Source organism: Lutjanus erythropterus, chromosome 1, assembly GCF_056507025.1.
Source record: "Lutjanus erythropterus isolate fLutEry1 chromosome 1, fLutEry1.hap2, whole genome shotgun sequence".
In the NCBI taxonomy this organism is placed as follows: Eukaryota; Metazoa; Chordata; class Actinopteri; order Lutjaniformes; family Lutjanidae; genus Lutjanus; species Lutjanus erythropterus.
The window spans coordinates 13823746-13847003 of NC_139317.1; the positions used below are offsets into that span (position 1 = coordinate 13823746).

Here is a 23258-nt window from a genome sequence, read left to right on the forward strand (position 1 = left end):
CATATCTTAGGTACTGAGTGAACCAAACTCCATTCAAAAAGTAGGTGTTTTAAGGTAGAGTCATATTTTTTCACAGTAAAAACTGTAGTTACACCATCACTAGGACTCTTTTCTGATTAACTTTGATCTACTGACACAATCGGCACACATTGATTTACTCAGTAACAACTGACACCAAAAAAAATCTACATGGATAAATAGCACTACAGGCCAAGGGAAAAAATGTATTTTTGATTTTGGGGTGAACTGTCCCTTTAAAGAATAGGGGTCCTGTCAGTCTGTCTCCATCAGAGTAGACAAACTATTGAAACTTCAGATAATGTTTTTTAGACATCTGTCACTTTTTATATCGTTAAAACACTGCAGTTTTGTTACTTTTGAACCAAACTCCATTTTAAAAAACAGGAATTTTACAGTAGCAACATTTTTTTCACAGTAAAAACTTAATTTCCACCCTCACTAAGACTCTTTTCTGAGTTACTTTGATCTACAAACACATTCAGCATGAGTCATTTACTAATTAACATGATTAACTGACTCGTGATGAAGTGTTTGTATCTGACACACTTACTCACTGGCCACTTTTCACCATGCTGACTTGCTGACATATGGCTGCTGGCATCCGTAACTGAAATCCACATGCTCAGAAGAATAATGAAAACCTTCAGAGAATCTGGTTTAAATACATATTTATTCTCATATTCCCAAATAAAACCAATAATATTTTTAAAGCACAATAAAACAGCTGTAATAGACAGTTCTCCACACACATAAATAATGCATTCACACCTCAAAAATAGAGCAGTCCCTTCTGTTCCCAAAAGAAGAAAAAAGCTTCTATGAGGCAAATGGAAGGTGTTTAAAGGCTCGAGTCCGTCCACCGCTTCTGTCTGTGGAGTGCTCGTACAGGGTAAACACTGATGAGGAAGGCCTGAATATACTTTCCAATGATACTATTCTAGGAGGGGGATTTAGAACATCGGTTAGCAAGTCGAACAAGCTAATCCTTCTGGAAATGCTTAGCGCTGCGAGTGTGTGTGTGTGTGTGGACAGATGCAGCAGGTGGGTTCTGTACAGCAGCTTCAGAAGCATGTGATGAGTGCTCGGACGCTATTTATTATAATCGGATGCTCCCCTGCGCTGTTAAGTGACCCAGTAAAACTGTACAAAAAGATAACAATCATATACATCATCAGAATTGCATATCAATAAATAAAAGGCAGACATGACACTTTTGTTGAACGTGGTTTGGTAAAAGCAAACGGGTAAAGAGGGGAGAAAACAAAGAGGTGAAGTTGTGGTAGTGTGTCTGTGTGTGTGCATCTGAGACAGGGGCTTCAGGTAAACAGACTGCTCCTTTATATCTCCTGATATGACGTCGTGGGGGCCGTGTAGTCGTCCTCATTGCTCCTGCAAATAAGAAAAACATAGAAAACCTTTAATTTTGGGGGAAATTTTCCACAGTGGAGACGCAATTAAATATGACTGCACACACACACAGTTTCTTTAAAAGGGATACATCGGATTGTCTGAGGCGGGGTTGTATGAGATACTGAGTACCAGTGTGGAGGCTAAGCAATGTACTGCTGTGGACAAGGTCAGCAACAAAAGGCCACTTCAAAAACGGTCCATCTAAAAAAATCAATGTCAGTTTAAGTGTACGTTATATTTAGAATGTTTTCAGCGCTTTACTTCACTGACAGACAGCCTCTTCTCATGGGAAACTGCTGCTCTATAAGCCAAATATCTCTCTCTCCAAACAAACCAAAGTCCATAGTCGAAATTATAAATTTTACCTTGCACAGCACAGGAGTTACAGGTTTACTGCCGCTACCATCTGATAGTTTGTTTGTGTTGTTGTATGACTTTGGTGTTTTAAACGGGTAAGTCAGACTCAAACAAGTCACACAATAACACAAATAAACAGATTACAACAGGCTGAGGCAGCAGTAGATCAGCAACTCCTGCATTCTGAGATGCAAAATTACTGATATCGCCTATGTTTGGTTTTGAGAGACTGAAATTAAAGAGTCAAAGGTTTTATTTGTCATATGCATTAATAATATACATGTTAATAAGTTACTAATACATATATTTTTGGTCCAGATATTGTGCATAAGCTAAATCAAATGTCTTGCATGTAGATGATAAACAGTAGCTATAGAGATAACCTGCAGTGGCATCCCAAAAGTCTTATTGATGATCTCAAAAGCAAATCATCAATCATGAATGAAGCCATTCATTGTCATTTATCATTAAATTGTTCCAATGTCATATTTAGCTAAATCAAAAAGGCTTATTTTTTATACTCAAAACAGTTGCTGGCCTTTTTACTGATCATCTTCTAAGTAGCACCACATTTTTGTTAAAGCTAGAAGTACAGACGCAATTGAGAGAAACTTGAAAATGGACCCTGATGTATGATGATGAGTTCAATACAGATAATAATAAGATCACGACTCAAGTTGATATTTAGCTCATTTAACAGCGATATCATGCAGAGAAAACTAAACTACTAAACTAAAATACACAGACTATGGATATGGTCTTACCTCACATCAAATAATCCAAACTATCCCTTTAACTCCATCAGTTTAACTGGTCACCACAGCGTCTAGGCGAGTGAATAATTGACGAGGCTAACCAAACAGCCGTATTGTTCTCTGTCACAGCTGAAGGCTCATCTGGCCACAGAAGAGCCTCTTGAGTGCAACACACCAACGTCTTAAGCTACGTAATAGTTTTAACTTTTATCTTTCTGTAACTGTTAACTGGCCATTTTATTAAAAATTTAGAGATATTTTTGTCTTTAGAGCTGCTTTACATGCTGAAAGTATTAACAGGATTGAGAGATCAGTCTGGCTGCCAAGGACTAGAGCTAATTAGAGGAAGAAATATTGAAGGATCAAATGCAATAGAGGATGTAGAGAAAGGTTTTACACCATGACTCTGCAGGAAAAACTTAAGAGAGGAGAGACAACAGTAAAGGTACGAGGCTAAAAGAAAGTTGATAAAGAGCTATTGATCTTCTTTCACCTACTTCTTGACTAGAAAACATCCTGAGGCGCGACAGGAAGAAGAACTTGCCAACAAGTGCGGAGTGCTGTTTGGTTTTCAAGGGGCCTTTCGTGGGAACAGGGAATCATTGTGACAGACTCCAGATTTGTGGGAAAGTAAACCTGTCTAATCCGGTGTTACAGACCTTTTTCACAGCAGCCCTTCTGACATGAAATAGCAGAATAAACACAGGTGTTACCAATGATACTGATGAAGGCCCTGTTCCCTTCAGGTCAAACAGAGTCAGCGTGCTGCTGTTGTGCCTGTTGGATCCCTGGAAAGTCTCTGCTACCCTAAATTTAATTATTAAGTATCATTGCTACCACCTGTGTTTACCCTACTATCTCATAGTGACATGGCTGCCACAAAAAAAAAAAAACACTCTAACAGCTGAATTTTGGTGTTGGCTTCGATTCAGGAATTTTAACTATGACACAGAGATGCAGACTTGATTGTACTCCCTTAACAGTATGTTTACAGTGTTTACAAGAAGTGACAGGGTGTTTCATATCTTGGAATGAGCTGCAAGTTCATGGTTTAAAATTACTTTTGAAAAAACAGGAATTTTATTGCAAAGATTTTCTATCGTGATGTATTGCTTCACTTGGGAGACATGACAAACATTGCGGCTGATCAATTATCATTATTATTCCAATAATGACACTCAAGTTGAATAATCGAAATGTCAGCTATGATAATACCTGATTTGACAGATTATGTCAAAGCGTTTAATTTAAAGACAAAATGCTCTATGAGAGCAAAGGTAAATATGTGACTTGTTTTGATCAATTTACTAGAAAAAATAAATGAATGCTTGAACTGTTTTTTGTTTTCATTGTAATAGTGATGTCAGTGGAATATTAAGTTATCGCCTGAAAAAAAATCCATATTGGCACCTCAGATATTTACATATTTAAACGCCCAATATGTAAGTTCCGCCACTAGGGGTCTCTTTCACATTAAAACAAAAAGGACAGTTTGATAATGCTGTGAAGTTGCGTGGGATCATGGGAGTTGTTGTCTTCATTGGTAAACGACGACCAGTACAGACGAAAATCTCTGACATACTCCTGCAGAAATCATGTTCATGGACAAAGTAATATTAAAGTTTTATGCACGTTACATTTAGTCACGTTTGCTGACTTCCTTCGTCACTCTCTGACTGACACAAGTGGTGTTTTCCTGCAAGTTATAGCAAGTAGTGGCGAGCAGAAAACACACCACTACCTTGAATAAAGTATGGATTTCTCTGGGTTTAAACATTGTCGGGAACATTTAGGATAATGTAAGTACAAAACTCCTCAAAAATATATAAATATGTCCAGCACTTTTAGACATTTAAATACAGAAATGTTACATATTATAGCTCTAACAACTTCACAGGTTGACTCAAATATATCCTACTTTAAATTATAAACTTGGCCTGACTTCCTTCCTGCATTTAATTTGTCACAGCAGTCAGTAGGTGTTACAGGAGTATTTGTGTTTCTTTAGTCATCCTATTATGCACATCATCCTTTGTTTTTATTATCACTTAAAATCATTTTGCAACCTCTGCTGTTAAGAAGTACTATGCAAATGAAGTTGTAAAACGATCACAATTCATAGAAGTGATGGAGTGGAGTTTGTGGAATAATGAGGCCACATTTTTAAGCTAATAAAACTCTTCATAATGTAAATTAATATATAATCATAATTACTGATAAACTATGAGCTATATAAAGATATAGACCCTTCTAAAACTAAATGTATCAATCACTTATCTATTCCCTAGAGTTTAGTTTAAGTGGTTTGTGGTTTGTTTTGTATTAAACAGGCATGCGGTGTGTGTTTGCTCTGGGATTGTGTGGAAACAAGGCAGTGCGCCTCTGTTTGTCTAAACACACGACAGCTCAGCAGGCCGCCCTCTGATGTGGCTGCAGTCAGAGACAGAGCTTTAACACAAAGCTCTGCTCGGCCTCAGCGAGAAGGTAAACATGTAAAGAGACATTTAAGACGACGTCTGGCACATCTGCTCAAGGCTCGTGCCTTTGTAAAGCAAAACATGTCTAGAGTTACTGGCAAGTTATAACAAAATTAACAGCAAATGTTGTGCAGTCAGGAGCCATATTTCTTTCTACAATATTGTCGTCATATGCTGACAGTGTCTACTGTATTTACTATAGAAGTACATCAAACATGGACCAGTTAATAACTGTTTCAGAGCTGCAGTGATTAGTTTATTAGTTGATCTAAAGAAAATTAATAGCCAGCTATTCTGATAATTGATTTGTTTCGTCATTTTTCAAGCAAAAATGTCAGACACATACTGGTTGAGCTTTTTAAATGTCAGAATTTGCTGCTTTCCTTTGTCATTTATGACAGCAAATGAAGAGTTTTTGGATTTGGGGATTTTTAAGAAGTGATTAATTGGTTAAAAGCAAAAATAATAGGCAGTTTAATTGATAATGAAAATAACCATTTTATCACAGGATGTTAATAAAGATAATTGTTTTAAATATTTCCTCTCGCTCATTCAGGAAAAAAAAAGAAGTTGAATACTAGATCATAACATTACAAATAAAAGTTACATTAACAGGATGTAGGGAAAGAATGAGCATCCTGCATTTTATTACGCTGTGTTACAGCAACAACGAGTCAATTAATTGATTAGTCGATTGAAAGAAAATGAATGGACAACTATTTTCATGATCTATTAACCATTTTTCAAGCCAAAATGTCAAACCTTTGCTGGTTACGACTGGCTTCACACTGTGAAACTTCAGCTGGTTGAAATCTGTGTCAAACTAAGCTGTAATTAGGTCTGCACCATTAACTGAAATATTATTGACAATGCAATCTGCCAAAGTACAACAACCAAATTGCAGAAGCGGAAATTATTTGATAAAGGAAAAATGTGTGACAAAATAAGACTATAATGAAGCACTGTAGTGCTGCAGAGATGCTCTGGCCTCCAAATCTTGTTCTCCAGATGTAAGAAAACATGTTTGTTTGGACCCCAACAAATGTCACATCATCATGATTTTAAAGGTTGTGATGGAAAAATGATCATTCCCATTTCAAACACAACATTTGTCAAAGTAACTGAAATATCTTTTTTTTTTTGTTACCAACTTACTGCAACTGGTTGTGTGAACGTTTCACTGTGTAAAGCCAAACCTAAAGATTTGCTGCTTTTTTTGTTATTTATGACAGTAAATGAAGAGTCTTTGGGTTTTGGACAAAAGAAGCAATCTGAAGACGTCACTTTGGGCTCAGATATAACAGACAGTTGATGTCAGTGCAGCTGCCAACACAGTTTGGTTATGGTACCCTGAAGCCCACAGGAAGGAAATTAACTTAACAGCTGCTGCGAGAGGCCACATAACCATTCTGAAAACACAATGCTATGAGCAAAACACTTCTGTGGAGCCTGAAGTGGAGAAACGGCTTATATTCTGCTTGTGTAGAAGAAACTGCAGCAGTGTGACTCAGTCCTGACTAAACTGATAGTCCCAACAAAGACTGTTTCTCTATGAATGTGTGTACGCCAGGCATCCATTACTACCTCACTACTGAACAGACGTGAGATCCCTCTCTGTCTCAACGTGCAGTGTCAGGGAGACGTGTTCAGGCCTGAATCAGCAAGCCAAATCTCCTCCTCCTAAATACCTGACTGTTGCATAACAGGGGACCTGACAAGTACAGCAGCTCAACAAAAGCCTGATTCCTATCTTCGATCTTCCTTCCGTGAGAACATTCTCACTTCCTTGTATTAAGACTCTGTTCCTGCTGATCTGGATTTCTGACAGTCACCCGCTGGGTGAGCTCAGGGATGAGAATCTGGGCCCTGAAGATGAAAAAGTGGGGCTGTGAACAGTGACAAAACACCAGAGAGCCTCTCAAGACGTATACCTACAGATGCCGGACTTCGTCACCTAGCCAAGAAACAGTAGCAACATTTGTTGCTGAGAGGCGTCCATGATTTTAAAGGGATAGTTTGGATTATATGATGTGAGACTGTATGAGGGACTTAATTCCACAGTCAGTATATTTACAACAGTGGATGGAGGTTGACACACCCTGAGTGTGGAGAAGCAGAAATGAGTACCAGCACATAAGATAAGCAGCTAGATGCACAGAATACTTACTGACGTAGCTGCAGTCGGGCAGGAGTAAAGATCGCATATGCATCTTGGAGAGGGATGCATTTACATCTTTTCAAACATCTGTCTAGAAAGCATCTTTAATCTGCTCTGAGGTGGTTTGAACAATTCAACTTCAAGCTGTCTTGAATGGTTCTCACACTGGCTACAGACTGCACAGTACTTTTGTCTGTAATGATGGTCATTGTCAGATTACTGACATAGAAATTCTTGCCGTGACTCTGCCAACAGGCATGACAGACTGCATCATAGCTTGCAGTCTTTCGTGACCTGCTTGATGTCATCAGGGAGGAGGAGCTAAGTACTGATTTCTGGGAAGCTAAGCTGAACTGCTGTGGATGAAAAGGTCTATCTAAAAAAAAAAAAAGAAGGCCAGTATCAGTTTAAGTGTGCGCTATATTTAGATTATGTTCACCGCTTTACTTTGCTGTCACACAGCCTTCTCTGATGGGAATCCGCCATTATATCAGCAAAATACTGCTCTGTAAAAACCAACCAAATCAAATAAGCAAAATCTGTAATTCTACCTTGCAGAACACGGCAGCTGCTGGTCTGCTGCTGCCTCAACTGGTTGGTTGTTTGTGTTTTTGTGTGACCTCTGTGAATCTGAACTAACCTTTTAAAGAACAGAAGTCACCAACAACACAAACAAACTAACCCGATGGAGGCAGCGGCAGACCACAGCAACTCCTGTGCTCTGTGGGACAAAATCACCTTTTTTGCCTATGGAGTTTGGTTGGTTTGGAGAGAGCGATATTTGGTTTATATAATGGTGGCTTCCTGTAGGAAAAGGCTACCTGACTGCCAAGTACAGCTTTGAAAATAGTTTTAATATAGCATACACTTGAATAGCTATTGATTTTTTTTTTAAGTAGACCTTTCTTAAGTGGCTTTTGTTGCTGACTCTCCCTGTCCAATAAACTGCTTAGCTTCCTCTCTTTTTGTAAAAACCGGGGGCATGCTGACCTGCATCTACTACAGGTAACACACCAACTATTGATGAGTTCCTCATAGAGCCTCACATCAAATAATCCAAACTATGCCTTTAACATTTTATGACAGCACTAATGGTCATCCTTATAATATTGATGCAATATTGATGGAGGTATTCGGCTATAAATATTGTGATATAAATATTGTGGCCTTGGCTAGTTTAATCTACAGCAACATATTCTATAAAATCATCACTATTTCAGAATTTATAGTATGAAAACGTGTAAATCGAGATGTATGTCACATATTGTGCCATCGTCTAAAAATATTGAGATATTATTTATAAGCTGTCATGCAGCCCTACCGAGAACAAACACCATCTGATTGCGTGATGAAAGATAATTACTGTTAATGTGCGTTCACAGTCTGATCCGACAGTGTTCAGCAAACACCTGCACACACAGAACAGAAACAGCGGTTTGACTGTTGGTTCAAGGCCTCACCTTCCTTCCTCTTCTTTCAGCCTGCGTGCTGCCTGCTTTGACTGTTTGATTTGCAAGTCCAGTCTGTGTAAGAAGTCTTTGGCTGACAGCTCCTCTGGCTGGGGCTGGGGGGGTTTGGAGTCCGCGGGGGGAGGTGGGGAAGGGGGAGGAGTGGGTCCCTCGATATCCTGCGTCACAACACAGGGTGTGTCTGCCTCCTGGCACGCTGCTTCACCGTCCCCATCAGGAGACTCCAGAGACAGTCCATTAAATATGGAGCGCTTCTCCGACACCACAGGGATGTTGAGGCTGTTTCTCAGAAAAATGCAGTCATTGCTGAACAGCTTATTGGCTCTCTTGATTTGCTCCATCTGGCAGATCAGGGTGATAGAGAACAAGACAGTGTTAAAACAAGATCATGACAAACATACCACCTCCCTGGTTTTGATTCTTTGCACTTGAGTTTAGACCTGAAATCATCACCTTATGTAAATATATGGTGCAACAGATATAAATACATCTAGCTGCTTTCATGTTATCCACATGACAGTTTGTCTTTAAAACTTTGACTCTTTACAAGTTAACCAAAAGCACCAGGTTTTTGTTGCACATACATTCTTAAGTGGAAAAAATGCGTGTTTAAAGGACAAGTCTGTACGATTTAGTGGCATCTAATGGTCCTCCCTTTCCAAACACGTAGGAGAAACTGAAGTGGCTGCAAAACTCACACAAAACACGGGCCACATTTAATGCCAGTGTTCGGTTTGTCAGTAGAAACTACTGTAGAAACATGGCGGTGCGACATGGAAGCCTCTGTGGAAGAGGACTCATGCCCTCTGTAGACGTAACAACATGATGTCAAAAATATAATGTAATCTGACCTCCAGAATTATTTATTTATTCAATAATTTTTCCAAATGCAACTCAAACTGACTGAACAATTGCTGAGTTTGTGTCCGATGCACAGCTAGCTAATGTAAATACAAATGTATGGAGACTCCTGTTTGCATTTTGTCTGTTAAGTATGACAAAAACATTGACAGAAATATTGCATTTTTTTTTTTTTTTTTGCAGTGCTTGAACACTGAAGTGGCGCCTCTATGAAAGGACAATACCATCAGTGGCCCTGAGACAAATTGTGTTTGAGACCCTTAATCAATAGGTTTGCTCCAAATGACATTTCATTGTACTTTTACAATGACAATAAAAGTTATTCGATTAAATTTCTGCCACGCTCTGCCAATAAATCACTGTAAATCTTACAATCTGGACTTTTAACAATAGAGAAATGATCTTAACAGAACTGAAACCATCTTTGAAAACTAACCTGACTTTCCATTGAAAACGTTTCTTTCCATCGATACTTTGAGATGACAGTTAGAGATTAGGTTTGCTTGAAGCTGAATATGTTAATTTCAATGAAGGGGAAAATCTCAGCAACTCCGTCTTTAAATTGAGATTTAGCTTCTTATCAAACATTAAATTAACGTTTTACATTTTTAAAATGTGTAAAGTAATGTATTTATTGCCTTTGTTCAGGGAGGAATCTCCTCCTCATCTGTAGTGGATGACTCAAGGCAGGCCAATATGCAAAATGTCTTTAAAATGTAAAATAAAGCAGCATAGAATGTAGAATATTTTCTTCTTTTGGCAGGATTAACTTGTCAGGGGTCCCCAGGAAAAAGATTTTTGCAGCACCTGTTTTAGTAAATATTGGTGCACATAAATTTGTTATCTGCTGTGTTGCATTGATGTTATGCTGGTTAAATGATGTGTTGGTTATTTGCAGACAGACTCAGACAACAGTAGTTAGCAGACCCAGCTTCTCTTTTGGAGAAGCAGCCAGTGGCTGGACACAACTCTGGTATGATGTAAGAAAACAACAGATGAAGGTTTCTTTGTTTTGTTGGCACAAAAAAACCCCCAGAAAACCCTGGTGTTGGCACAAATGTCAGTATTATAATCAATGCATTCCTAGTGCATTTAATCAAATTTCAGGCAACCAAATAACACATAGTGAACCTCGGCCTTTTGGGGCCAGTGGGGCCTTCAGGAACTTGGGCCCCTAGAAGGGTTACCAGCATATCCTGGAAACGGTTACTAAGCTATCCATGCAAACTTTTATTCATGCAAATCTTCTACTTTCAATCAGCTGTCTGGACTGTACAATGACTTTGAGTGTTGCATGCAGACACATGACTGGGAATTTTGAAGCTTTTAAATCAGGGGTTTTCAAAGTGTGAGGCGGGGCTCCCCAGGAGGACTCTGAACAGTTTCAGACATACTCTAAATGTGCGTGATTTGGTTGAAGAGATACAATACTGGGGAATTTTACTGTTTTGCCCACTATCCCAGAGTCAAAAACTACAAAATGCCTTTGGACAGACCTTTTTTATGCATTTGGTGCACTCTGAGGTTATGTTAAAATATTATATATTAACTATAAATATCAAATGACATAATAATGATTCCGAAGACATCCAGGAACTGAGCAAAACTAAGAAAGTGAACTAAAACCTACTTTCCAAGCTTTGTCTGACAGTTTGAAAACCCCTGCACTGAATTGAAACTGTCTGCCTCCGCTCTCCGCCTCCTTATTTTTAAAATATACTAATCCTAATGCATGTGTTGTGGGCTCTCTGAACTAGGGATGTACGTTTAGGCAAAAAAAAAAAAAAGTCTTACTGAGATTATTTTGACTTAAATTGCAACGGCAATATGTGATGCAATCACAATTAATTGTGCAGCCTTACTCTGAACTGTCACTTACATTCACCTGCAGGCGTTGGCACGTGTTGTGAAAATGAAAGTTAAATAAAGTAACAAGTTCCTGCTCCCATGACAAGAAGTGAAATACAAAAGTAGTCTTCGTTTGTAGGGTTAATACCTCCTTAATGAAGCCTATAAGATGCTGCTGTATGAGTTCAAGCTGTTGCAAGGCCAGTTTCAAAGGCTTTCATGTGACGTTTCTGAAGTCAAGTTTATTTTTGCTCTATGACTTGACTTCAAAGAGGACAGATCCAGACACATGAATGTCTTCAGAAGTAAATGTGATGTCCACATGACAGAGAAACTAGTTGTGATGCTGTGGTTTGCTCCTCATATCTGTCACCGAGGGGCGTTCAGATGCATTAATATTGATTTCGTATTCTTATCAGATGTTGTTGTCAAGGTGACCATCAAAGCACACACACTAACACTGCAGTGGTCGTGTTGCTAACCTTACCGTCACACCGTATTTGAGAGCAATCCCTTGCAGGGTATCACTGTCTGTAACCCGATGCTCTATGTATTTCTCCCCCAGAGAGGCCGTGACGCTGGCTGTGCTCCCGTACGAGCGGATCTTGGTCCGGGCCAGGCTCTGGGACAGTTCGCTCTCTGACTCGGAACCCGACCTGGACCGAGGGAAGATGGGCTGGCCGAATCGTCCTCCTCCATCCCGCATCGGCAGGACGGGCGAAAACTCCGCCATCTTCTCTTGAATAAATAAAGAGCCCGGCCGCTCGCCTCTGTCTCTTTTAACGCTCCGGTTGAGTCGCTGCGAGGAGGAAAGTCGTTGGTTTAGGCGGCAGGGAGGTTCCCATCCCCGGTCATATTCAGCATGTCAGCCCAGGGGAGAACAGACATGTTTCGGAGACCACTACCTCACGGCTCGCTTTTGTCATAGATCCGCTACGTTGACGTAAAAACGTACAGGACGTCCTAACGTCCAGCAGGAAAAACAAATATACAACTTCCGGTTACGCTTTCAAAATAATTAAAATAAACCAGGATTTTTTTTTTTTTTTTTACATAAAAATATAACATATAAGCGAAAGAAAACAGACAATAGGCATGTTAGAAAAAGAAAAGTAATAGGCTAGCCTGGAACTTGAATATGGTAGATCAATTAAACTGGAAAAAGGGAAATAGCTTGTGAATATACATAATGACAGCTTATAAAAAGTAGGCAATAATTACGGTTTTAATGAAACAAACAAACTTTTGGTGAATATGATGATCATTTAACTGAGTGAATCTGAAAACATTTCAAAGATCCCTGCCTCTAATATTCCTTTTTTTTCTTTTTATGATTCATATGTTATTTGTAACATATTTTCTATGTTTTTATTTATTTATTTATTATCTTACTTCAACTGAAGATACTAAATAGACTTAATTATTTTCTCGTGATAAAAGAGCAGCTGCTACTTTCCAAAGGTTTATGTGGTGTCTAGCAGTTAAACTAGCTAACTCTTTGCAACAAAATAACTGCAAATAACTTACAAAATACCTTTTCCACAACAGCCATATTGATACGAAATAGCAGATAAACACAGGTGTTACTAATGACACTGGTTAAGGTCCCATTCTTAATCAGTATAACTGGTAACACCTGTGTTTACTCTTTCATGTCAGAATGGCTGCCATGACAAAGGTCTATTCAGCAAACTTCCCCTGCGGTTCTTGTCAACCAACATGTGTGAAAGCAGATTTATAGATTCACTGGTGAAGGTGTGGCTAATCCAAACATCAACATATTTTAAAATCTAATCTTACGCTGACAACAAAACTATAATCATATGACCTGTCATTCCAGAAAAGCCAGACATTCATCAAACTGTGGATGATAAAGTGCACTTTATGTGCAGAGCAAGTCTGCAAAGTCATCTGCTGTTGCACTCCCCTTTGTATGTAATGACATCTATTAAATTGCCATGTTTGAACAGTTAATTAACTACAACTTGTTAATACTCAATGTACCAGTATTACTATAAACTGAAATGGGACCAACTGCATTATTAATTGAATTTTGAGGCCACTGAGTCAAAATCTAGTTTTAAGGGTTTTATCATTTAAGCGTATTGTTCATGCATGGTGTATTTTACTAAATAAAATTGAGCATAATAAAATTAGCACAAATTATTGATCACTACTAAACTAACTAACAACTAATAAAAACTGGTCCAGGAGTTAGGGTTACGCTGGTTGGCAAAAACAGAAAACATTTCATGCTGGATCCAAGTGGTTATTATAACAATAAAATCCTTATCATAACTGTTCTTCTAGTTTTGAGCTGATTTATGCATGGACATTTGTGATTACATGCATTTGCTTAATTTGTGACCTATCAACTTGTAACCACACCTCTATACTCATGTTTAAATACCAATATTTGTGTAGTTGTCTGGTTGTTACTTCTACCAGATAGCTACTTTCTGTTAATTGCATTGATCTTGTAAAACAGTAGTCCCTCATCAGACAGCTACAATGAAAGATCCTAAGATCACAGACTGAGCTTGTTATTAGTTAAGTCACTTTTCTTATGTGAACCATAATGAAGAAGGACTGCAGAGATTCTTTCACGTTGGTTGGAAACATTTAGCAGGTCTCTGTGACCACTAAACACTACATGTGACATCTGGAGCGTCCGTTGCTGTTAAATGCAGGATAACTTTGGTTGGCGTCTGTGAGAGGAACCTGGTCAACAGTCTTATGACCGACCACGCATAAAAATAACGTGTTTTTGATTATCACCACATGGCAAAAGCTATAAAAAAATATATATAAAAGGGATTTTCCCACGCCGGGATATCAGTGTCATAAAAGTCAAATGAGGATCTAACTTCTGTTTGTAGACTAAACAGAGTTTTTTCCATATAGTCCCTGTAATCATATTGACATCAGTCATACAAATAAAACATTCAGCTTTATTTTTAGAATGGAAAGAGTGAATGAAATTGAGGCGACACAGTTACAGGAGAAAGACTCAGACAGAGAAAAAAATCAAGCAGAAATATATATTTTGTTCTTCTTACACTCAATCTACAATGTACTGAATAATTCCTTAGAAGATGTCTGTTTGAATGTCTGTTTGAATTACCTCCTTCAAAAACTAGCAAGCAATATATATATATACATATATATATATATATATATATATATTTTTTTTTTTTTTTTTTTTGTTCAATATTTATTTTTTTTTAGATAGCTAGAAAATAATATAACTTTTTAAAAAACTTTTTAGCCAGCTAGGAAAAAACAATGTATGATAATGTTTTTTTGTTTTATTTTTTTTTTTACTAATTTATTTTAAATTCAGTAAGCAGTAAGCAAACACCTCCAAGGTGGTTAAACTCTAATTTCCATTTAAACCACTAAACCTGAATTTACTAAACTAAGGTTAGCTTTTAATTCTTCAACAGAGCTATGCTTAATTTTAAATCTTAATTTACACATTTTAAACCTAATTTTGCTAAACTCTTAGACTAAATTTATGTCTCTCGTCTATAAGGACATCTTGGCATGCTCAAGAATGCATGGTCGCTGTATGTTTTTCCTTTCTGGCCAGGCTGCAATGTTTTATGTCAAACTAATTTAGATTTTATGTGTTTGGGTGCACCAATAAATACATTATGAATGTCAGGTTTTCAGTACATTGATGTTTGCACTGTATGATACTGACGATAGCAAACATAAATGACTTTTTCGACAGTATGACATGCAATAAAATCCCTATCATCTCTTTTTTTTGTGACGAAACCCTGAGTATTATCATCAGATAAATACCAGTTACATGATCACCAGTATGTGAACTTGGCCAGTGCTGCTCTCATTGTCTATTCATTGCTGGATGGTAAGTGGTGGAAATTTTTTCTGCCTCCTGTCCCTGTCGTCTGTGGACCCAGTGGTTCATGATTATTCAAAACGCGCAGTGGTACTGAAGTCCCTGAGGATGTTTTCTCCTTTGAGGACATTAAAACTAATAATTACTGATTACTTCCTGAAACACAATGCTGGTAGTGGAAAGTAATGATGGTAGACTATTAAAATATTATATATTTCAATGCAGTGTTGGTGAAAGGTAGTTATATGTAATTTGATGGGAACACAAAGACTGCAGGTGCTACTTTGGGATGCACAGACTGTACCTCCATGAGGAACAAATACTGCGAAGCAACAAGTGGATTCATGATCTCTGAGTGATTCATTTATTCAATTAGTTTTCTCTCTTGGTTATAGACGATGCTGCTGTAATCTCACTGTCTGGCATTTTCTAATGGAAATGAGGTCATTAAAGTTGTGAGTACAAAGAGAGGCCAGGAGGAGGGAGCTCAGTTCATTAAATAAACATGATGTTCTCGATGTGAGATGACACTTTTTAGATTGAACTGCAAATCAGCTCATCATTTTTCATCATTCATGTTGTATTCTACACATCTTTGACTCTGACTTGTCCAGTGCGTGTGGGTACAGGTCTGCGGATGTTAAGAAGAGAAGCAACAGTCACTGTTTTTTGGTGAAGATAAAGGTATCCAAAATCTAAAATGAAAAGGTTTAATACTGGTTTTAACGTTTTTTTTGGGATAAATTTTAAGTTGACTAGATTTCAAGAGACAAATAGGGATACTTTTGTAACAATTCAAAACAAATAAACTTTTTTATACTCTAATAAAAAAGTTGAGGAAACTAATAATTTCAAGGGAAACTGCCTTTTTTCGATTTGTGAGTTTAGAATCAAACTCAGACTCTTAATATTTGAAATACTTTAAACAAAGTTTTGCCGAAGATAAACTTGAATCTTTGAATTTTAGAACCACCCCCCAAAAAATGTACTTCAAAAATTGTTTCCAGTGAGCTGTGACCCTGATTTTTCAGTATTTCGGTGCATGAAAATTAAATGGTTGCAACTGTAATTATTTCATTATTATATTTCATTATTCATAACCTTTTTTAACTTAAATTTCAATGAGTTCTCTCAACAGTTATTGAACTGCAAACTTTGAACTGCAAAAGTAAATTATCTCATCAAAACATTATTAACGTTTTTCAGAACTTGAGAGTTTGATTTGGGCTCCAAACTCAAAAATCTATTGAAGTAAGTTGCCTTGAAATTCTGCATATTCTGAACGTTTTTGTTTTTGCAGGGTAGTGAAATGACCTTGATATTTCCTCAGTTGTACTTGAGGAAACATGTTCAATAAGCTTAAAATGTTAAGAGTTAAAATGTGAACTCTTCACTCACACTCACAAACATTTTCTCAGTAAAGTCAGTCCATGCTTCCTTAGAAACTTAATTTAATGAGTTGATTAAACTTTGTACAGTTAATTGATTCAACTCATAATTTCAAGTCAAAAGACTTCAAGTTAGATAAACTCATGTTTAGAAGTTCTATTTTCTAAAAATAAACACTTGAAAACTTTTAAAGTTAATCAACGTGCATAGATAAAAGTTGTATATTTATATTAAGTTAATGAGAAAAGATGAGTTGATTCAAAATTAAATTTCCATATGATTTTTTTTTACTGTGCATTGCGAGTTCCTGGGAACAGCAGGAGATCCACTGGCAGACTGACCTGCAGTAGGAATCAGATTACTTCTCTTGCATCACTCCGCCTTCTCTCCATCTATAGGCAGAAGCAAACAAAGGAAACAAAGAGGAAGGACATGCAACACCATCATGAGTCATCTGTCACAATGTTACCATGACAACAATCTCTCAGGCCGCCTCCTGGTCCAACTGCACCCACAGGTCTTGGAAGAGAAGATACTGCAGATCAGTGGGATATCACTGCTGCAATAGTTTATTATCTTTAAGGAGGCCACCTCTGATTAAACCTGTAGGACCTCAGGTTTTATGGTACGGCGAGGACTGAAGTTCAGTTGGAGGAAGATAGACTCGGTTGACCTAATAAATTAGATAGGAGCATTTTTGTAGTATATTATGCACAGGTAGTTTAAAGGTTCACACTTGTAAATCATGAAGTGTTACACTGCTGTTGATGGATTACATTAAAATTAAATGTCTGTGTAAATGACCTAATTTCATCATAGTTAAAATAGTTGGAATCTTATTTTGAAGTGTATTGTTGTACTCATGTTGCCACTTCCGGTGAAAGGGGAAGTTTTATTTTGAAGGGTCGCTGAAGGCGCGTAGCATTACGACAGTAAAAAAGACGGTAAATAGTGACAGACAAACAAGCATGGAAGGAAAAGGTTTTAAACTTGAAACGAGAGTAAGCTGTTAAAAGGAGATTAGCTCCAGTCGAGAGTGGCAACAAGGTAAGCTTAGTACTTTTATTTGTGTTTAAGTTATGAATTCATTACTTCATATTTTTAAAAGAGTATTGTATTATCTGTTAAGCAAGCTAATGTGCTTTTGTCTTGTGCTTAACTTCTGTTCAGCTCTTACGTTGGTCTATGAAGACAATTATTATTAAAAGACACTAGACCATCAGTCCTGGCTACAACTCATTTCGACTGGTACGCTACAGTAAGAGCTTGACCATCCCCCGCCGCCATGCTACACAACATGGTTCAACGGTCTCAAGGTGCATACTCACAACGGACAGCAGGTGGCAGAAGCTGGTCAGGAAACTGAAACGGTAAAGGAAAAAGGAAAGCTACACTCAAAATGGAGGGAGCAACGGCCTCTTCTGTGAACCCAGAGGACATTAATGAACAAATTGCTTGTTTGCTAAAGGAAATTAAGGATTATAAAGGCTTGCTCCAAAATGCAAGTGAAAATACACGGCAAGAAATAAAGGACACAATCAAATGCAAAGAAAAAATGTTGGCTGACTTACAGTGCAAAGTCCAGAGCACTATGGATGAACATCGCCGCTCTGAACGTACCAAAACACCAACAGAAAAAATGCTTGCTTATCAAAAGGAAGAAGTAAGTAAAAAAGAAAAGGCACTTATCAGATTATATGAACAATGGAAAATCCAAGTGCGCGATGCAAGACAAAAACTAAAGTCAGATATAAGTGACGCACACCTGTCATCTCTTGTAGACATTTTAGAGAAAGGAAGAGATGACATCATGAAACTCTACATTGAAATAAGAGCTCATGTAGCACCAACAGCTGATTTAAGGCGAAAAATTGATGCATGTGAAGCAGTAACTCATGATATTATCAAAATCATATATGAAAGACTTTCAAGTGTTGATGGAGAATTTGACGCAGAACATGAAAAATGTCGTCTGCGTGAGTTACTAGATCATGATTATGCACCATCCATTTATGGTTCCACTGCTGTGCAGTCAAGTGTCACCCTCTCTTCATACATCGCATCAAAACGAGCCGATGCAGCGGCAGAGTTGGCTGCAAAAGAGGCAGAATACAAGATAGTACAAGAAGAAAGGAAGCAAAAGGAAAGGATTAAAGCTCTAGAGGAGCAACACAAGAAGCAACTGGAAATTGAAAAATCAGCGCTGGAGCGTTTGCAGGCTGAAAGGGATGTGGAAGCAGCTCGAGCCAGACTTGAAGCCTATGACAGAGAAATACAAATGAATGACGTTCAGTCAGTAAAGAGTGAGCAGGTGAGCCCAAATTCTGTGTCTCAGCCCCCTGCACCACACCCATCTAACACAGCCATGTTGCCCCCTGGTGTTGCTCAGCTAGCACAAGCTGTGCAAGACAGCATAACAATGAACAGACTTCCCATACCAGAGCCAACAGTGTTCAGCGGTGAGCCAATTCACTTCATTGAATGGAAAGCCTCCTTCATGTCACTGATAGACCAAAAGGGCATCTCTGCTGCAGATAAACTGTATTACTTAAAGAAATATGTCAGTGGTCCAGCTCGCAAATGTCTAGAAGGCACCTTTTTCAGAAATGATGAAGCAGCCTACCAAGACGCCTGGAAAAAACTCAATCAGCGATACGGCCAGGCATTTGTTATCCAAAGAGCCTTTAGAGAAAAGCTATCAAGCTGGCCAAAAATACAGTCTAAAGATGCAGAAGGACTAAGAAACTTTGCCGACTTCACAAATGCTTGTTTACTAGCTATGCCTCATGTAAAGGGCCTGGAAATATTGAATGACTGTGAAGAAAATCAAAGACTGACACAGAAACTGCCAGACTGGGCAGCCGCCAGATGGAATCGTCAGGTGACAAAGGCCCTGATGGAAGGTAAAGATTTTCCCAGTTTTGAGGACTTTGCTGCATTTCTGCTGCTAGAAGCAGAAGTTGCCTGCAACCCAGTCACCTCCATCCATGCTCTTCGCTCTTCTGAGGTATGCAGCGACAAAAGAAACCTAAAGGACATTAAAAGAAACAAGGCAAGCGTCTTCAGTACAAAGACAGTGGAACAGTGTGACCAGCAAACTCCTGTTAGAGCACATGTAGGATCTTCATGCACGCTTTGCCAAAACACACATCAGCTCCACAAGTGTCCAAGCCTCATGAAAATGTCCCTGGAAGAAAGAAGGACATTCATCAAAGACAATAAACTATGTTATGGGTGTTTAAAACAAGGGCATAATGCAAAGGACTGTAGACACCGCCTCACCTGTGGCATTTGCATGAAAAGGCACCCTACCTGTCTTCACGATGAGAACTACAGTAAAGATGTTAAAGGAGAAAGACATGTGAGTATGGAAAATGCAACACAAAACAGCACAACAGAGGCAGCAGCTGTTATGTCACTTAATGTTGCCAGAGAAGGACATACTGCCAGCACTTCAATGATTGTTCCAGTTTGGGTGTCATCTGCTGCAAACCCACACAAAGAAAGGCTTGTCTATGCTTTATTAGACACTCAAAGTGACACCACATTCATTAACCAAGATGTGTGTCATGAACTGCAAGTCAACGCTTGTCCAGTGAAACTAAAACTAACCACCATGATAGGGGAGAATACAGTTGTAAATAGTGAAAAGGTGTCAGGCCTCCATGTGAGGGGTTACAGCTCTGCAACACACATCCTCCTCCCTCCTACATACACAAAGGACTATATTCCTGCAAACCCTGAACACATACCAACCTGTGAAACAGCCAAACGCTGGAGTCACCTACTATCAATCAAAGATGAAGTCCCACCACTCCTGGGTTGTGAAGTAGGTCTCTTGATCGGTTACAACTGTTCCAGAGCCTTAGCACCTAAACAAGTGATACTAGGCAAAAACGATGAGCCTTATGCTGTTCAGACAGAGTTAGGGTGGAGCATAATTGGCAGTTCAGCACCTTGCCTTGAAACAGGTAGGATGGACAGCCTTTGTCATCGTGTTTCTGTAAAAGAGGTCCCCCCAGTAACTCCCATTGATGCAATTCGTGCACTAGAAAGTGACTTCAAAGAAGTGAGTGGAAATGACAAAACAGTGTCTCAAGAAGATCTCATCTTCCTTGACAAACTTAAAGCAGACATAAGGAAAAACGAACAAGGACATTATGAAATGCCATTGCCCTTTAAGGAAAGGCCATACATGCCTGATAACAGACAGCTTGCAGAGGTCAGACTTAACCACCTGAAAAGGAAGTTCTCCAAAGATGAGAGATACAAGGAAGACTATGATAAGTACATGAGTGACATCATCAAAAGAGGTGATGTAGAGGAAGTCCAGGATGATGGAGTCCCTGGTGAGAAATGGTACTTACCACATCATGGCATCTATCACCCAAAGAAACCAGAGAAACTACGTGTTGTCTACGACTGCTCAGCCAAGCATAAAGGAACCAGCCTTAATGAACACCTTCTGTCTGGACCAGACATGATGAACAATCTTACTGGTGTCCTTGTACGTTTCCGACAGCATCCAATAGCTCTGATGTGTGACATAGAAAAAATGTTTCATCAGTTTAAAGTTGCAAAGGGTGATCGTGACTACCTCCGCTTCTTATGGTGGAAAAATGGAGATTTAAGTGCACAACTACAAGAGTACAGGATGACAGTACATCTCTTTGGTGCTGTGTCCTCCCCCGGATGTGCAAACTACGGATTAAATCATCTGGCCAAAGAGAACAGCCTTGCATATCCATTAGGTGCACAGTTCATCGCCAGAGACTTTTATGTGGATGATGGTGTTGTGAGCACAGAGACAGTGGAGAAAGGCATACAGCTGGCACGAGAAGCACGAGAACTATGTGCTAAAGGTGGTCTGCGTCTCCATAAGTTTGTGTCAAACAACAGTGATGTTCTAAACAGTATACCAGCATCTGAACATGCAACAGACGTCACAACAAAGAGCCTTGCTCTCTGTGATAAGCAAATAGAGAGAGCATTAGGTATTCATTGGAACACCGAAAGAGACTGTTTCACATTCAACATCACACTGAAAGACCAACCTCTAACACGGCGTGGAATATTGTCCACAGTTGCATCTATATATGACCCCCTTGGCTTTGTTGCCCCCTACCTTCTCAGTGGGAAAAGAATCCTGCAAGAAATGTGTCATCATGGTACTGGTTGGGATGACCCACTGCCTGAACACCTTAGGCCAAGGTGGGAGCGATGGAGAAGAGATCTCATCAACCTTGAGAAAATACAGATCACCAGATGTTATTTGCCTGTCAACTTTGGAGAGGTGGTAAAAAGAGAACTGCATCATTTCTCAGATGCAAGCACCACTGGGTATGGACAGTGTACTTATCTAAGACTCATGAACAGAAATGGAGATGTTCACTGCGCTTTCATCATGGGAAAGTCCCGCGTGTCCCCTATAAAGGTAACCACTATCCCCAGGCTAGAACTGACGGCAGCAACAGTCTCAGTAACAGTGAGCAATATGCTCAGAGAAGAGCTAGTCTATGGTGATCTGAAAGAGTTCTTTTGGACAGACTCCAAAGTTGTCCTGGGATACCTAAATAATGAAGCAAGACGTTTTCACACATTCGTTGCAAACAGGGTGCAAAGGATTCGCAACAGCACAACACCCCAGCAATGGTTTTATGTCTCCACCAACAACAACCCTGCAGACAAGGCGTCGAGGGGAACAACAGTGGATGAGCTGCTGTCATCCAGTTGGCTGGAGGGTCCAAAGTTCCTGTGGGAAAAGGAAATACATCCCCCAGCAAATGAGTTTCTGGAGCTGCCAGTCGGAGATCCAGAAGTGAAAAGGGCTCAAACATTGCAAACAATGACAAGTCAAGTGAGTCTTTCTGACCGCCTGGTGAAGTTTTCGTCCTGGTCTCAGACTGTCAGTGCTGTAGCACGCCTCAGACGGCGAGTCCTAAAAGATAAATCAAACGCACACTCTACTGTGAGTGAACGACAAAACACAGAGCTTGTGATCATCAAAGACCTGCAGAGACAAGCATATCAGGAAGAAATCAAAACATTAAACAAAGGAAATCAGCTGCCAAGGAACAACAAGTTGTATCATCTTGATGTCTTTCTAGACAAAGATGGTGTGCTCAAAGTGGGAGGAAGACTACGTTGTTCAAGCCTTCCTAGTGCATTCAAACACCCGACAGTCATCCCCAGAGAGCATCATATCACAAAACTGATAATTGCACACTGCCATGAAAGGGTTAAACACCAAGGAAAGGGCTTTACCATTAATGAAATCCGATCCAGTGGCTATTGGATCCCAGGTTTAAGTCGGTGTGTTACATCTTACATTCGCCAATGTGTGATCTGTCGGAGACTAAGGAGACCAGTGGAAGGACAAAAAATGAGTGATCTCCCTAGAGAACGAATGGAACCCTCTCCACCTTTCACATACTGTGGCATGGATTGCTTTGGCCCCTTCCTGACTAAACAAGGACGAAAGGAACACAAAAGATACGGACTGCTCTTCACATGTTTTTATTCTCGTGCCATCCATGTTGAGATGCTAGAGGATCTGTCAACTGATGCCTTCATAAATGGCCTGCGCTGCTTTATTGCATTAAGAGGCTCTGTCAGACAAATTAAATGTGACCAGGGCACCAATTT

The 23258-nt window shown here is 39.1% G+C and overlaps 1 protein-coding gene across 1 annotated transcript; it reads right to left on the bottom strand.

Annotated features, from left to right (window-relative positions):
* Positions 1 to 672: 672 nt before the first annotated feature.
* On the bottom strand, positions 673 to 12314 carry lysmd2 (LysM, putative peptidoglycan-binding, domain containing 2). Its single transcript, XM_084711794.1, has 3 exons — positions 11844 to 12314; positions 8639 to 8988; positions 673 to 1410 (listed from the first exon to the last, which is right to left on the bottom strand). Exons 1-3 carry the CDS (start codon positions 12087 to 12089, stop codon positions 1359 to 1361), a joined length of 648 nt encoding a protein of 215 aa, XP_084567920.1. The 5' UTR covers positions 12090 to 12314; the 3' UTR covers positions 673 to 1358.
* Between the last annotated feature and the right edge of the window lie 10944 nt (positions 12315 to 23258).

Coding starts and splice junctions, on each gene's coding strand:
- lysmd2 (XM_084711794.1), bottom strand. CDS start 12,089: ATGGCGGAGTTTTCGCCCGTCCTGCCGATGCGGGATGGAGGAGGACGA. Junction 8,989..11,843: donor CTCTCAAATACGGTGTGACG/GTAAGGTTAGCA, acceptor CTGATCTGCCAG/ATGGAGCAAATCAAGAGAGC. Junction 1,411..8,638: donor CTGAAAGAAGAGGAAGGAAG/GTGAGGCCTTGA, acceptor TCTTATTTGCAG/GAGCAATGAGGACGACTACA.